The 18122-nt window shown below is 45.0% G+C and overlaps 1 protein-coding gene across 3 annotated transcripts in view; it reads left to right on the top strand.

Annotated features, from left to right (window-relative positions):
- Window positions 1-18122, top strand: part of dlec1 (DLEC1 cilia and flagella associated protein) — a 191340-nt gene that overhangs the window by 141999 nt on the left and 31219 nt on the right. For all 3 annotated transcript variants that reach the window (XM_069914929.1, XM_069914926.1, XM_069914927.1), the window contains 4 exons: window positions 351-466; window positions 8201-8271; window positions 11476-11693; window positions 16128-16256. In XM_069914929.1, coding sequence (XP_069771030.1) covers window positions 351-466; window positions 8201-8271; window positions 11476-11693; window positions 16128-16256 — 534 coding nt within the window. The remainder of the gene's footprint in view (window positions 1-350; window positions 467-8200; window positions 8272-11475; window positions 11694-16127; window positions 16257-18122) is intronic.

Genomic DNA, 18122 nt, shown 5'->3' with positions numbered 1-18122 from the left:
AAAACAACATTAGATTATTCTTCAACTTTCTCTGGACTGTTCTGTTTAATAGTCGTGGTTGGTGTTGGGTATAAGCCCACCCTCTGCTGGACATCATAATGTCACCCTTCCACAACTGTGTGGCAGTAGCCATGTAAGTCTAATAGAAGTAAAGGGTGAGAAGGCATCGAATCTACCTGCTCAGTGGGTACAGCTCCACAGCAGGCAGTGTGAAAGGATCTGCTTTACACATTGATAAACAGTTGTCGATGGATGCATCTGTTGGAGTCTTAGAGACCGTGGAAATGTTCTATGAACCTCCTCAATAATCTGTTTTTATCTCCATTTTGACTGTAAAATCCTTCTTTTAGATCGGGGACCTCGAGCCTACCTCTATCCCGATACGGTTGTCCGTTAGAGGCGTTCCACTGTACTTCAAGGTCTTGGGCCCACAGAAGGACAACCAGAAACAAGGCCCCATAGTCAGGTAAAAGAATTATTTGATGTATGATTTTGATTTGGTTTCCTTCCTGTTTATGGCTTGTTACATCGAACATAGAAGGGATAAGATGAGAGTTTATTGTCATACTATAATCGAAATCCTTGCTATAGATGCACAGGCCTTTTCACCCCTCTGTTTGCACCCTTCTATTTCAACTCCTCTATTTGCATCCCTCTGTTTCGACCATCCCTGGGGTAAGGACTGTTCTACCTTCTCCTGGTGACATCGTGACGCATCGAGTGATGGTGGACCTGCCCTAATTCCTGACCAATGCATTATGATCCTTTGGCCCACAGATTTTTGCTGACCTAATAACCTGGTTAGAATTCCCCGACTGCACAACCCTCCATTTTTCTCAGTTCCATGTACCCATTTAATAGTCTCTTAAAAGATCCTATTGCATCTGCTTCCACTTCCATTGCCAGCAGCGCATTCTATGCACCCACCACTCTCTGTGTGAAGAACTTGCCCCTTACATCCCCCCCTGTATTTTCTCCCAGGCATCTTAAAACTATACCCCTCGTGTTAGCCATTTCAGCCCTATGCAAATGCCTCTGCTCATGCACACGATCAATGCCTCTCAATATCCATATACACCGCAATCAGGACACTACTCATCCTCTGTCACTCCAAGCAGAAAAGACCAATCCTCATGAGGCAAGCTCTCCAATCCAGAAATTGGAGCAGGAACCTGTCTGGCCCATTGGGTCCACTTCACCATTCAATCAAATCATTGCTAATCCAGCCGTGTGTCAGCTCCACTGATACTCCCATTCCCTGTAACCCTTATTTTCTCCTCTGTTCAAAATCTAAGCATTTGCGACTTAAATATATTTAATGAGGCAGCCTCACCAGATTCCACAGATTTATTTTCTTTTCTTTGGCTTGGCTTCGCGGACGAAGATTTATGGAGGGGGTAAAAAGTCCACGTCAGCTGCAGGCTCGTTTGTGGCTGACAAGTCCGATGCGGGACAGGCAGACACGGTTGCAGCGGTTGCAGGGGAAAATTGGTTGGTTGGGGTTGGGTGTTGGGTTTTTCCTCCTTTGCCTTTTGTCAGTGAGGTGGGCTCTGCGGTCTTCTTCAAAGGAGGTTGCTGCCCGCCAAACTGTGAGGCGCCAAGATGCACGGTTTGAGGCGTTATCAGCCCACTGGCGGTGGTCAATGTGGGAGGCACCAAGAGATTTCTTTAGGCAGTCCTTGTACCTTTTCTTTGGTGCACCTCTGTCACGGTGGCCAGTGGAGAGCTTGCCATATAACACGATCTTGGGAAGGCGATGGTCCTCCATTCTGGAGTTCCTCTAACTTGAATATACTCCTTGAATCTTAAGGCTACGTCCTGAGTTCTTATCTCATGTACTAGTGGAAGCAACCTCCCCGCTTTTATCTAACCTATCTCCTTCCTATTTCTACATTATCTGCCCTCATCCGAGGCTAGATTCTTATCCAATGTTCCCTTCACTTCATTGAAATATTGTAAAATAGGAACAACACATTGCTGTTTATTACCTCTATCAATGATCTAGATCAGGGGCGTCAAACTCAAATTCACGGAGGGCCAAAATTAAAAACTTGGACTAAGTCGAGGGCCGAACTAAATATTTATTGAAAATTTTCAACAACATCTGTGTGTTTTCTCTTCTTTCAACATCTGTAATGTTAAACTTTTTCTTATTAAAATAAATGTTTAATAATAGTTTTGGATAAACTCTTTCCAGAAGCATTAACAAATGAGAAATAAAATATTCAATAAATAATCTTTCTCTATAGAGGATTTGTCAAATGTTGCTAGTGTGCTGTCGAATAGTAAAATCTGAGGGCTATTGAGAATGTGGGAGAATAACATGATTCCTGAAACAATCAAATGGGTGACTGGTTGTGGGCATGAACTCTAGCAGGGTTATTTGCCATGCCCTTTTTCCATTGGTACAGATATCCTTTGATTTACACACTTTTCAAGTTTTATGCCTAATGAGCTTGTATCCAGGTGCAGGACCATTTTTAACCAGGAATATATTTATCACTGTGACATGAAACTATTGGAAGATCGTTTTATCCTGAGATTAAAGTTCATAATACTTACTCAGGCCTGTGTGCGGGAGGGCAGGGTTTGCGGGCGATCGGGTTGGATAACGACAGTGCGGGGGTATCGGCTCTTGCTGCAGGGCGGCATCTCGGCGGATCAGCGGCCCCGTTACCGTGAGTCGCGGATCGGCCTGTGGCAGGGTGGGGGAGTGGGCAACGGTCCTGGCGAGGTCAGGCCCGAGGCCTCCGGTTCCGGGAGCTGGGAAGCGGCCTTGGCTTCCCCTGACACATGCCAGGCCCCAAAACCAGAGTCCATGGTGAGACCCTGCAACGTAAACAGAGGAGGTGGGGGTGATTAGCAGGCTGACGCCAATGCATTCTGGGATTTGTGTATTACTGTGCATGCGCTATACTGGCGCGGCAGCCAGCGGGCCACCTCTAATACATATTTGAAATAATCTTGCGGGCCAAATATAATTATATCGCGGGCCAAATTTGGCCCGCGGGCCAGACTTTGACATGTGTGATCTAGATGATAATGTGGTAAATTGGGTCAGCAAGTTTGCAGGTAACACTAAAGCCCCTTTCACACTTACATCCCACTAAATTGGCTATTCAGTGTCCCGGGATAGGAATGGGGGTTTGGCTTTTCACACTTGACTACTCCTAACTGAGACACTTTCATACTTGCAAGGAGCCATCCCCAAGGTTAGGACTGTTCTACCTTCTACTGGTGACATCGTGATGCATTGAGCGATTGGTGGACCTGCCCTAAATCCTGACCAATGATCTTATATTTGAACAAAATTAATCATGCCTAATTATTACATAATTCAGCTTTAAGCTTTAAGTATGAGCCTTTCAGTCCCTGTTGTTGTGCCGACCTTTATAACCATGGGAAACTGCGAGTAATAAATAGCGAGAGTGGACAATTTTTAAACAGGTGGGAAAGTTGGTAGTGCTAATGTGTACAATTTAAATAGCATGGGAAAGTCGCATACAATTTATAAACACCATGGGGAAAAACGATGGCGGATCTGCCCTCCTAGAATTCCATGCAACAGAGAAAGGGCTGTATGCCTGGCTGCATGCATGGAGGATTCATAGATGTACTGGATGATCCCACTCTCTCGCCAGAAAAGACCTTGATCCAGTGGCTCAGACACCGTTACAGCTGGAGACTTCTTTGTCTGTATTGGATGACCATATGTCTCAGTGTCTTGTCGTGCTCTTAGCTCTCCACAATGGCCTTCTTCACCGTTGGACCATTAATTGGCCTCTTCCACTCAATCCAGTCTTCACACACTAGGATAGACAGATCCCTCATCTCACCGAGGGTCAAAGGCCCGTCGGCTACCCTCACTTGGTGTAGCCCGTCTACGGAAACAGTTTATTGGCTATGGCCGCTGCGCAGGTGAGAGCTGAGCATCAAGTGGGGACTAAAGGTGGACGAACTGCCTGAAAAGTGCATGACAGGACTCCCTCCCCTCACCAGAGGTGCTACCCCTCCCTAGACACCTCATACACCCCCATCAATCTCTTCTCATAAGTTAACCCTCTTATTTCTTGACTCGTAATTCCCTGGTTTCTACATTCACTAACACTCACAAGACCTGTGATACTCATCATACCCACTACTGAGACCTTAGTGTTATGGGCCCAGAGAACCCCAAAAGCCACTGCAGAATTTGAATTCTCTCTCTCACACACACACACACACACACACACACACACACACACACACACACACACACACACACACACACACACACAGAAAGCCTGTTTGGTTTTATCTCTCTCTCTCTGCTTGCAAAACCACATGACACCCCCCTCCCCCACACCACAAAGGCCCCAGACCCAATCTTCTGAGCCTATTCAAATGTTCAAATGTCCATCACTCCACAGCATGTCAATTAACACCTACTTGTGAGTCTCCATAGGCATCCTTCAAAGCTTTTGCAAAATCACTGGTGCCTCAAAGCTCTTTCAGCAAAGCTCTTGCATTTTAAATGAGATCTGTTTTGTGAATCCCTACAATTTATATATAATATCAAATATAATATACCCATTACACTAGTTATGTAAATTGTGTGGTTGGAGAATGGGAGCCAGGGATATGGAGAGGACAGGATGTGTGGAACCCTGACATCCAGTGAGAATCAGGAAGCATTGGAAACATACCCCTGGAAGTGGTCAAGGAATGTATGAAACAGGGCCTCAGTGAGTGGCCAAGGAGTGTGGGATCCAGGAACACATTGAGTGGTCAAGGGGTGTGGGAACCAGGGCCTCAGTGAATGGTCAAGGATTGTGGGAACCAGGGCCCCAGTGAGTGGTCAAGGAATGTGGGAACCAGGAACACATTGAGTGGTGGGGGAGTATGGGATCCAGGTCCCCAGTGAGTGGTCGAGGAGTGTGGGAACCAGGGCCCCAATGAGTGGTCAAGGAATGTGGGAACCAGGGCCTCAGTGAGTGGTCAAGGGGTGTGGGAACCAGGGCCTCAGTGAATGGTCAAGGAGTGTGGGAACCAGGGCCCCAGTGAGTGGTCAAGGAATGTGGGAACCAGGTCCTAGTGAGTGGTCAAGGGGTGTGGGAACCAAGGCCTCAGTGAGTGGTCAAGGAGTATGGGAACCAGGGCCCCAGTGAGTGGTCAAGGAGTATGGGAACCAGGCCTCAGTGAGTGGTCAAGGGGTGTGGGATCCAGGGCCCCTGTGAGTGGTCAGGGAGTGTGGGAACTAGGGCCCCAGTGAGTGGTTGGGGAGTGTGGGAACTAGGGCCCCAGTGAGTGGTCGGGGAGTGTAGGAACCAGTACCCCAGTGAATGGTCGGGGAGTGTGGGAACCAGGGACCCAGTGAGTGTTTGGTGAATGTGGGAACCAGGGCCCAAAGGAATGGTCGGGGAGTATGGGAACCATGGACCCAGTGATTTACTACGTCTGGTGCTCCCTTTGAGGCCTTCTCTCTGTCGGAGAGACTGGATGCAGATTGGGAGATCACTTCACATCAGCGACAGTGACCTCCCAGATGTCAACCATTTCAGTTCTGTGCCCCACTCCCACACTCACATATCTGACTATGGTCTTATGTACTATCCCACCAAGAATACCTGTAAATTGGAGGAAAAACTCCTGATTTTCCATCTGGGCACCCTCCAGCCAGATGGCATTAACATCGACTTTTCCAGTTTCTGCTAATCTGCTCTCCTCTTCCCCCTTCCCCTGTCCAGTTCTCTTTCCTCCCTTCCCCCTCCATTCACCAAGCCTTCCCTCCTCACCTTGATCACTGCTGTCCCCTCCTTCCCTTCTCCACCTGTCACCTCCTGCCTTTGCAACCATACCTCCCCCCTATTCTTTTGTTTGGATGCCTGCCAACGTTTTTCCATAATCTGATGAAGGGCTCAAGCCCAAAACGTGAGTTATGTATTTATCTTTGCTATATAAAGCTTGACCTGCTGTTTTTACTAAATGTAGATTGGTTTTTTTTTCCACTGAGGGTAGCCAAGGTTAAAAACCAGATGCTGTGCGTTAAGAGTAAAAGGGGAAAAGTTTAGGGGGAACAGTGGGGCAAACTTCTTCACATGAGCTGCCTGCTGAAGTGGTGAATGCAGACTCAATTTTAACATTTAAGAAGAATTTGGACAGGTACATTGATGGGAGAGGTACGGAGGGCTGAGTGTCGGTGGAACTAGGCAAAAAAAAATGGTTCAGCACAGATAAGAAGGGCTGTTTCTATGCTGTAGTGTTCTACGGTTCTAACTTCATACTGAACATAAAGATAATTTCAGATTTGCTGATTCACAGAATCAGACTGAGAATTTGTTGTCATGAACAAATCACAAATTTTGTTGTTTTGGGGCAGCTTCACAGAGCAAACATTCATATTAAACCACCTTACAACAATAAATAAAAATAATGTACCAAGAGTTAAAGCCAGGCAGTGCCTTTGGTTCATTGATCATTCAGGAGTCTGATGGCAGTGGGGAGGAATCTGACCTTGAGCTACTGAGACCTCTTGCACATTTTTCCATGATGGTAACAGAGTGAAGAGGGCGTGGCCTGGGTGGTGGGAGTCATTGAGGATAGAGTCAAGGATCCAGTTGCAGAGGTGGGTTCAGAGGCCCAGGGTTTAGAACTTCTTGACCAGTACTGAGGGAATACTGGTCGTGACGGCTGAGCTGCAGTCTATGAAGAGCAACTGTATGTATGAGTTGCTATTTTCAAGGTGATCCAGAGTGGAATATTGCTGTGGAGCGATTGTGATGGTAGGCGTATTGCAGTGGATAAGATCTACCAGAGGGACCAGTGTTGACAATCTGTTGGGAACGGGACACATTGTCACCTGCATAAATGTGCGTTCCAAACCTATAAAATCATGAAGGAAAATTGAGAAATATTAAATTAACTTTTATTGAATTTAGCATATTTAATCTGTGACAGAGTATTTAGAGGTGGTTTGGGAGGAATTGTTAGAGCAGGTTGCCCGGGAACATTTTAAATTTTTGCAGAATATTTGCAGGACTTTTGCAGGTGGCAACAAAGTAGCAACATTCAGCAACTTGCCTGGGAGAGCATGTGATCTTTGCAGGCAGAGACTCAGAGAGGGAGGGAGTGAAAATAGAGAGGAGAGACTCAGGGGAGAACAGCTTTGCTCTCAGAGAGGGAGGGAGCTGGGAGAGAAGGAGAGACAGAGAAATCAGTTCCAGAGGGACAAGCTGGCAAACTTTGGAAGGCTGCCTGGTCAAAGGAGAAGACCAGCTGTCTGAAAGGTGACCTGAAAGAAAGAGGATCATCTGGAGAACCCTGAAAGGGGGCAAGTTTCGTCAGCAAGACTGATTGAGAAGGAATCAGTTGCTGATGTCCTGAAAAAGGAATCTCTCTCAGAAAACCAACCAGAACCCTCCTGAGTGGTAACCATTTGCCTGTTAAGCACCAAAGCCTGGTGGACTTTATTAATACTAACTTCTGTGCACAGTCCAAGAATTGCCTGCAACCCGTGAGATTGAACTTTTCTAAGCCTAAATACACATTACACACACCTGCGCTTAGTATTAGAGGGGGATTAAGTAGGTTAAGTGATAAGTTAAAGTTTAATTCTGTTTCTTGTTCAAATATAATTAAAAACTATTTTTGTTTAAGTACCCCTGTGTTGTGGGGCGTATCTATTGCAGCTGGTTTTTGGGGTCATCTGGGCTCCGTAACCAATCACATGATGCTGAAGCATTGCGTTAATTCTACTGGCCTAAAATGTTTTGCCACTGATTTTTGTTTGTACTCAGCATCTGATGCCTCTCACATCAGTGTCCAACAATAGTTGACCAGCATCGATGGTTTCCAGACACCCTGATACCACTTTTCCATGGTTGCAATGTCCTGGTGAAACTTCTCACTGTGTTCGTCACTGACTGCACCAAGATCAGCGGGGAAGGCGTCCACGAGTAAATGCAGAAATGAATTTTCAAAGATATGTATGTATGAAGCAGACATAAAATATGATAGGAAATCACAAAAATGGGTTATATCTCAATAATGGTACACGATTGGAAAATTTTAAGGTGATCTCATTGATCAGCAGCCCAAAATCCATTAAAAAAATACTATAAAGTGTTCAGGAAGCAAAATCTTCATTGTACAGTGTTATTTGAGTTTTACGTATTGCTGATGCAACCCAGGAATGAGGAGGCCTTGATGTATCCTTTTATAGGTTTGGAACCCACATTTCTGGAGGTGACACTGTGTCCCGTTCCCTACGGATTGTCAACTCCGGTCCCTATGGTAAGTCTCATCTTGGATCATTGCTTTTGTCCTTCAGGCTTGTCAAATGTCCTCACCAGACATAGTGGTGGATTTGGGAATCTGAAGCTGTTATGTTGACCAAATCCTTCTGTGGCCTAATTTCTGTAGCAGTTCATGGGGTAAGGAGGCCAGCTGTAGATGTCTCAGTGAGAAAAGTCCATAATGCTGGCAGAAGTGGGAGATGGACATACAAAAAGTTTTGTTTTCAAGGCCATTGTGGGGTGGTGATCAGGGGCAGGCAGAGGAATTGATGTCTTCTGCCACTCAGGTTGTGTTTGACATCACAGGACAAATGTGTATGCACATGTGCATATTCATTTTTATATGAACGTGGTGTGAATAAGCACAGTTGTAGATGGGTGTTTCAATAAACCCTGTGAGTAGACACCTCAGTTACTGTACCTTCCATACCCATCCCATCCATGTACCTGTCCAAATTCTTCTTAAACAACCATGATCAGTCAAGAGGAGAGGTGGAAAATCTCGTGATATGGTGTGAGAATAACAACCTGAGTCTCAATGTGGACAAGATGAAGGAGATAATCGTAGACTTCGGAAGAATCAGGAATGAACTTCCTCCTCTACAAATCAACAACTGTGTAGTGGAGAGAGTAAAGAGCACCAAGTTCCTTGGAGTTCACTTAATTAGTGACCTATCATGGCTACACAACATCTCACTTAGCAGGAGCATCTCACTTAGCAGGAAGGCGCCACAGTGACTGCACTTCCTGAGAAGACTGAAGCGGGCAAGTCTACCGGCCACCATTATGTCAACCTTCTAGAGGAGCTCTTTCAAAAGCATCTCGGCCAGCAGCATCACATTGTGGTATGGTTGCTGCAGAGAAATGGATTGGAGATCAAACCACAGGACTATAAGAATGGCAGAGAGGATCACTGGAGTCCTCCTCCACCTCTCCCCCCACCCCAAGCCCCACACCCACTGTCTAAATTTAGCAGTACTTTCCAGCCCACGAGCCTGTGCCCTCCATCCCCACATTCAAGGAAAAATTATTTGTGTTTTTAAAACAAACAACAAAATGTTCTCTGCTTTTATAGGTCATAAAATCCGAGAGTTCTATAGTGTGGGAAAAGCCCCTTTGACCCTTCCTAGCCATGTTGACCAAGCTGGTTTCATTTGCCTGCATTTGGCCCACATCCCACTAAACCTTTCCTATCCACGAATTGTCTTTTGAACATTACAATTGTCGATGACTTCTACCACTTCCTTTGGCATCTTGTTCCTCATACCCACCACCCTGGGTGTGAAGAAGATGTCTCTCAGGTTCCTTTTAAACTTACCCCTTTCACTTTAAATCTATGCCCTCTAGGTTTATAAATGACTTGCATCGGACTAGAAGTCATGATTAATAGGCTTTAATCACCATTAACTGCAGACATGTCTCACATGTTGCTGGCCCAGTTGCAAGGCAGGTGCTGAGGGAGGGGTTTGGGCGTAACTGCCTTTATGGGAATTCCGAGGGGAGGAGTTATAGGTACAAGGGCGGGCCAGCCATGCAATACATTCACCTTTGCAGCATTAGGCAGTTACGCAGTGTTTCCACCTCAATGTCCCTAACCTGGGGGGAAAATCCATCTTTTTACCTGACCTATGTCTTTCTATGTTCCCCGTTTAGCTTCCAATGCTCCAGGAAGAAGAGTCCCAGTTTCTCCAGCCTCATCTTATAAAATATTCCCCCACTCCCCACCCCAGTCTCGGGCAACATTTTCATGAATCTTTTCTGCACCCTTTTGGGCTTAATGATATCTTTCATATGGCTGGGTGATCAAAACAATGCAGTGTGGTCTCACCAATTTCTATTGATATTGAAATCCATTTGACCCCTTTGTCCTCTTCTAATCTTCTTTCCTACTTTGGCCAGTTCTTAGATATATTTAAGATACCCCTTTTTTTTCTGTTTCCATTCCAAGCACGTAGCTCCACACTATTCACTCCTCGATCCAATTATTGATATGGACACAAACAAAAGATGTTCAGAGTAGCGCCATTGAGAGATGTGGCATGAAAACTCACAGTCCACTGAGCCTGCACCAACTATTCCACACCATTACCACTAATCCTACCCTAACCCAATTTGTTCTTCCACATACCCACCAAGTACTCCCAGATTCTTATATTATAAAACATATATAAAAGAGTGTCAATTTAAAACAGAGATGTGGAAAAAATTCTTTCGTCAGAGGGTCATGAGTCTGCGAAACTTGTTGCCACAGGCAGCTGTAGAAGCGAGGTCATTGGGTGTAGAGATTGATGGGTATTGGATTAGTCAAGGCAGGGAGGAGGACTGAGTGGGAGGATGGATCAGTTCATGATTAGAAAGGTGGAGCAGATTCACTGCCAATGAGCCCACGTCTGCTCCTATATCTTGTGATCTTGTGTTTTGACCCTACTGGGGACAGTAAACTACCAACCCTACATTTTTGGACAGGGGAGGAAACTGGAACAACCATAACCCTGACCCAAAGGACATCCACACAATCAGGGAGACCATACAAACTCCACATGGACAGAAACGTAAGGTCAGGATTAAACCCAGGCCCCTGGATTTATGAGGTAGAAGGTGTAGAATTGTGCCAACCATCACAAAGGACATGCTTGTAGAATTTGGTCACAATCAAGGGTGGGGGGGGGGGGGGGGGGGTTGGACCAATCTATCAATCAAAGGAGATAGGAGGAAACATTTCCCTTTGCCCTCTGACCAGGGAAGTCCTGTGCCGGCAGTGTTGTTCAAAGATATGCCTTTGCGTGTCCCTGGTTGTCCTGACTTCAGACATACATAGGAATGAATGAGAGCCCACACCTGAGTAAAATACAAATGCCTGCAAACACTGATTGAAGTAAAAACACGACGCTGGAGAAACTGAACAGGCCAAACAGTGCACTTTATACAGCAAAGATAATGATACATAACCAACAGTTTGAGTCTATTCCCTTCATCAAGGTATGGACAAAATGTAGGCAGGTGCCCAAATAAAATAGTGGGTGGGGGGGGGAGTGAAGGGTCAGGGGGCCTAATCATGTCTGTCATCGAACAGGCTAGGACTGCACAAAACCACCTGGCATCCAATGGCATCCACTTTATTCAAAAAGAAGTAACTTGTGCTGTTTCAACAAATCAATCACTTTAATTAAAAAGCTATTTTAAATTTATCAAATATTCCTAGATATCAGACTAGACTGGGAGACGTTCAACCTAGATCCGGAGGATTTGCAGCTGGTCGACCTGTTGATATCATACGGGCAGGAGTTCCCACTGAAGGATGAAAGTGGAACCGAGGTCATCAGCACCAGTGCCCCAACCAGCGAGAGTAATCGTGCCACGAACTGGGACTCGATACCCAACAGTGTTGAGAGCAACTCTTTGGACCTCCAGCCGGAATGTGTAAGATTCATGGACCACGAGTTTGGGTGGAGTTTAATTGTTGGTTCAGTGAAATCAGATCTAGCAGGGACTAGTGCCACACACAGAGTTGCATAAGAAACAGGAGCAGGAGTAGGCCATGTGGCCCGTCGAGCCTACTCCCCCATTCAATGTGATCATGGCTGATCTGATGACCGGCTCATCTCTGCCTACCTGCCTTTTCCCCACATCCCTTAATTTCCCCAATATGTAAAAATCTATCCAACCTTGTCTTAAATATATCTACTGAGGTCACCTCCACTGCTTCAATGGGCAGTGAATTCCATAGATTCACTGCCCTCTGGCAAAAGCAGTTCCTCCTTATCTCCATCCTGAATCTACTTCCCTGAATTTTTTTTTGAAAACTTTATTTTTAATTTTAAAATGCATATATTAAAAAAACCAAATAGCAAGACAAACTAAAATAAAATAAACAAAACCACTCACCCCCCCCCACCCCTGTCCCACAACAGACCCCACAAGGGGAACAAAAAAAAAACCATATATCAGTTAATTACTTAAATACGCTCTATGATATATCAAACTTACAATATAAAAAAATAAAATACTTCAAACCCCATAAATTCCAAATAAGGTGACCCCATCTGAACAAAAAATGAATAATATTCATGCAAAATATATGTTATTTCCTCCATGTAAATACAAGATCTCAACTCATTATGCCAGTAGGCTATATTTACTTCCACATTGTCTTTCCAAGTAATTGCATTACATTTCCGCGCTACCGCCAATGCTAAACGAACAAACACCATCTGAAACTTGTCCAGCCCTAAACCAATTAAAGATACAATATAACCCAACAAAAAAAATTAATGGATCCAATGGTAATTTAATCTTAAATAATTTTTCCAAAAAAATACTTCCCTGAATCTTGAGGCTTCGTCTGAGTTTTAGTCACATCTACTTGTGGAAACAACTTACCGACCTCTATCTTGCCTACCTTTCATAATTTCACACATTTCAATAAGATTCCCTCTCATTCTTCTAAATTCCAGCACATACAGTCCCAGACGGCTCAATCTCTCCTCATAGCCCAACCCTCTCATCTCTGGAATCAACCTGGTGAATCTCCTCTGCACTGCCTCCAAAGCCAGTCCATCCTTCCTCAAGTCAGGAGACCAGAACTGCATGTCTTTGTCTCATGTATTGTCCAGTGGGAACCTGGAGTCAGAACAGAGAAACAAAAGAAGGAGAAAGACCCTCAGCCCCTCAAATCATGGCAGCTCTTCTAACATCACCATTACCCCAAACCCTCTGACTCCTTGAAGATGCCAAAATCTTCTGAATTAATTCAGTGTCTGAGCTCCTGCAGCCCTTTGGGGTAGAGAAATACAAAGATTTACCACCTCTCAAGTGAAGAAAATATTCAGTAGTAAATGGCGTACCCCTTGTTTTGAGACCATGAGCCTAGATTCTTGCTCATTTAAGGACTCATACTTGCACATTGCTTATTATTGAACATTAATGTTCTGTATTGCAGTCAGTTCGTTTACATTTCTCTCTTTTCTAGATGCATTGTTTCTTGAGTACAGTGCATTGCACTACCAATAAGTGGCCCTCAGGAAAAGAATCTCGGGGTTGTACATGATGTCATGAATGTGCTCTGGCAATAAACCTGAACTTTATCTTTGACTCATCCAGATGAAACAAGTTCAAGTTCACGTTTATTGTCACACGTACCTAGATGCCATGATAGAAGTCATTTTGTGAGTGGACTAGTAGACATCTCATGTACAGTACAAGTACAGAAATGCAGAGTTACAGAGAGAGATCCGTTGTGACTGAACAAAGACAGCATAGTTTAACTAGTGAGAGGTTCATTCAGGAGTCTGATAACAGCAGGAAAGAATCTATCCTTGTATCTGGTGATATGTGATCTCACACTCGTGTATCATCCCAGTGGAAAGGGAGCGAAGAGGCCTTATATACGTGTATATATGAAACAACCACACCATGTCAATCCCCCGGAGACTGTTTATGTTTGAATGGGTTTCTGTCTGATTCTTCTCAATAGAAAAAATATATAGGGATAGCATTCTGAATTTTTGCCATCATCTCAGACGTCCTCTATTCCCTTCTTGGGTAAAGAGACCTAACTTATGCACAATACTCCAGCTGTGGCCTCAACAAGACATTGTGTAATTGTAGTCAGACACCTTTATGTGTAACACAGTGGGCCCTACAGCCAACTGAGTTCATGTGCTACATCAGCACCAAATTACATTCTTTGCTAATTCTATTTTCTGCTTCCGACAATCCTTTCAACCCTCTCCCAGATTCTACCCCTTACCAACACATCAGGAACAAATAATTAAGATTCTTTTATTGTCATGTAATAAAACAGAAAATATAATTTTACACAAAATTTCCTTTAGTCAGCCATAAGGCAAGCAAAGATTTGCCATCAGCAGAAATTACCCAGCACTCCTTACAGTCCGAGAAAGAGAAGCAAAAGAGAGTCCACTCAGAGTCACTGAGTGCCTATGGATTCACCTCCAGCGCTCCCGCAGCCTCCATAGCCACATAGCCTTCAATCCAAACCATCAGCAGTCCATTGATCAGAAAACCCTCAGCACCCTTTTCATCCCGGTTCCAATACCTGGTACCCCTTCAGCCAGCCTCCACCAGTCCGTAGTCTGGTGCGCACCTACCTAGCCACACATCTTTGGAAAGTGGGAGGGAAGTGGAGTATCTGGAGGACGCCTCCTTGCTCCCAGGAAGAAACATGTAAAGTCTACATAAACAACACCAGAGGGCAGGATTGAACCCAGGACGCTGGAGCTGTGAGGCTCTACCAGATGGGCCGCTCTGAAGAGAGAAAGGGAAAACAAAGAACATTGCAATTTGTGGGGTCTGAAATGAAAACAGAGAAGCTGCAATAATTCAGCCAGGTTGGCAGTGCCTAGGGTATGAGAAACCAGTCGATGTTTCGGCTCAGTGACCCTCCCTCCGAGCAGAAGCATCTCAGTGTCAGTGTGGAGAGAGAAATGGTTAACAATTCAGATTGGCCGCCCTTCATCAAAACCAGGAAAAGATCCTTATTTTAGTTGTCAGAAATTGGATAGGGTGAAGAACCAGGTATTCGAACTGGGATTTGAGAGAGTGCTGAGGGCATAAAGGGCTTCTGAAAGTCTCGGGTGCTGAAAGCTTCCTGATCGTGTCAGAGGTTTGGCTCTAGAGCTTTGGCTGCCAATGCATCGAATGCCAGCTGCAGAGGCTGTGAAAGTGCTGGAGGTGAAACCACAGACACTCAGTGACAATGAAGGGATTCTCTTTTGCGTCTTTTTCTCTTACTGAAAGGGCCACCAGGTAATGCTAATGGCAACTCTTTGCCTTAAGGCAGACAAAAGGGAATTTCGTGTCATATTACATGGCAATAAAAGAAATCTTGAAAGAGAGCAAAGGGATACGACGAAAACCATGAATGACTGCGATGTAAATGGAGCTGGTTCCCACGGGGGAAAGTGGAAACTTGTCAGCTGCAGAGGACTTGTCGTCAGGAGAAGTAGAGGGAGATAAAGAAGGATAGATTGAACTAATGCTCCCTAACGGTCATGTTGCAACTCTACTCTGATGTGACCACACTTAGAGCATTGTGTTCAGTTCTGGTCACCTCATTACAGGAAGGATGTGGATGCTATGGAGATTTACTGAGATCTACCAAGATGATACCTGAATTGGAAAATAAATCTTATGGGGCAAGGTTAGCAAAGCTGGGACTTTTCTCTTTGGAGCATAGAAGGATGAGAGAAGACTTAATAGAGGTCTGCAAGATTATGAGAGGCATAGATAAGATGGACAGCAAGTGCCTTTTTTCCAGGGCAGAAATGCCAAACACCAGAGGATATACTAAGTTCTATGTTCAAGTTATCACAGTACGTGACATTAATACTCATGAGTTCACAGAGCAAAGATTATAATATTCCAGAGTTCCACAAGACAATAATACTTCAAATTTCAGACCATTCTACAATTTACAAGTTCTGTCATCTCTGTTCCATTAAAACATCTTAACAAGAGCAATCCTGAATGCCTCCTGCCAGAATCTCTGTGCCTTTTGCTTTCAATGTCAGCTCCCTTTCTGGATCCTCATCTGCTGGTGGTATACATCTTTTGACTTGTCTGAATTTCTCATTCTCCTGGCATGTGCCATACGATATAGTTTTTGCTCAAGTTCAAACTTGGATTTGCCCAATAATTTTCTCTTGTTCCAATGGGCATTTAATAATGCGGCATTGCTGAATTAGAGGAAATTTCCCTGAAGGGTTACATCCATCTCTGTATCTCTACCGGTACATCTAAGCAAGTACCAATGGGGATGGCTGTGCACGGATATTGAAATGACTTTCAGGGAAAAACATTGGTTTCCTTTTTTTTCATTTCTGCATTAACTAGGACTTAGAAGAGGAGGAGCCAGAGGAAGAGAACGATGTGAAGTTAAAGAGTGATCTGATTTCTGTGGTGCTACGGATTCATGAGGGCATTGCAGCAGATTATCCATATTATGTGACTCCGAGACAGATGGTGAGTGGCTACTGGGTCCAGTAATTGTCAGGAAGATGCAGTGGAACATATTGAAGAAAGAAATATCATGTATCAACAAATAATCTGCTTGAGGAATTCAGAATCAGTGGGAGAAAAAATGGGTAACGTTTGGAATCTGAACCCTTCATCAAGATATCCTGGAATGTTGACCAGTCTGTTTCTCCCACTGATGCACGCGACCCGCTAAGTTCCTCTCGCAGATTGTGTTCGCTCCAGATTCCAATGCCTGCATCTCCAGTGCCATGCATCAAAGAGGATGGCACTGCAGCACCAGGGTCATTATCAATATGGAGTTCTTGATTTTCTCCTTTACACCCCCCCCACCCTTTTGAAGTTCCTGCCTTAAGCTGGTAAGGACGGAGAAAAGATTCAGGTGGCTGTTACTGGGACTGGTGGACTTCAGTAAAAAGGAGAGGATGGATGGGTTGCGACTTTTCTCCCTGCAGAAGGCTGAGGGATGATCCTACAGAGCTGTATAAAAATCATAGGGGACAGAGATAAGGAAAATAGTCACACTCTTTTCCCCAGGGTGGGGGAATCTAGAATTTGAAAGCATAGATTTAAGGTGAAGAGGGGAAAGTTATAAAATGAATCAGAGTTGTACCTTTTCACGCAGAGGGTGCTGGGTATATGCAACGAGCTGTCATAGGAAATGGTAGTGGGCACTCCAAGCAACATTTAAAACACATTTAGACAGGTACATGGACAATAAGACTATAAGAATTAGGCTGTCGGCCCATTGAGTCTATTCCACCATTCGCATCATGAGTGATGTATTTTTTTTTCTCCCAGCCCCATACTTTGGCCTTCCCTGTGTATTCTTTAATACTTCTTTCTTCTTTGGCTTGGCTTCGCGGACGAAGATTTATGGAGGGGGTAAAAAGTCCACGTCAGCTGCAGGCTCGTTTGTGGCTGACAAGTCCGATGCGGGACAGGCGGACACGGTTGCAGCGGTTGCAGGGGAAAATTGGTTGGTTGGGGTTGGGTGTTGGGTTTTTCCTCCTTTGCCTTTTGTCAGTGAGGTGGGCTCTGCAGTCTTCTTCAAAGGAGGTTGCTGCCTGCCAAACTGTGAGGCGCCAAGATGCACGGTTTGAGGCGTTATCAGCCCACTGGCGGTGGTCAATGTGGCAGGCACCAAGAGATTTCTTTAGGCAGTCCTTGTACCTTTTCTTTGGTGCACCTCTGTCACGGTGGCCAGTGGAGAGCTCGCCATATAACACGATCTTGGGAAGGCGATGGTCCTCCATTCTGGAGACGTGACCCATCCAGTGCAGCTGGATCTTCAGCAGCGTGGACTCGATGCTGTCGACCTCTGCCATCTCGAGTACTTCGACGTTAGGGATGAAAGCGCTCCAATGGATGTTGAGGATGGAGCTGAGGTCCTCCATCAGCCAGCTCCCCACCATGACTACCAGCCCCCCCACATCTCCATCGGGCACACAAAACTCAAAACGGTCAACCAGTTTACCTATCTCGGCTGCACCATTTCATCAGATGCAAGGATCGACAATGAGATAGACAACAGACTCGCCAAGGCAAATAGCGCCTTTGGAAGACTACACAAATGAGTCTGGAAAAGCAACCAACTGAAAAACCTCACAAAGATAAGCGTATACAGAGCCGTTGTCATACCCACACTCCTGTTCGGCTCCGAATCATGGGTCCTCTACCGGCACCACCTACGGCTCCTAGAACGCTTCCACCAGCGTTGTCTCCGCTCCATCCTCTTTAATACTAATCAAGAACTTATTAACCTCCAATGTAAATATTTCAAATAACGACCTCCACAGCTGTCTATAGCAACAAATTCTGCAGATTCACCTCCCACTGGCTGAAGACATTTCA

This window comes from Narcine bancroftii, chromosome 1 (genome assembly GCF_036971445.1).
Source record: "Narcine bancroftii isolate sNarBan1 chromosome 1, sNarBan1.hap1, whole genome shotgun sequence".
Taxonomy (NCBI): Eukaryota; Metazoa; Chordata; class Chondrichthyes; order Torpediniformes; family Narcinidae; genus Narcine; species Narcine bancroftii.
This window is presented reverse-complemented; position numbering and strand designations above follow the sequence as displayed.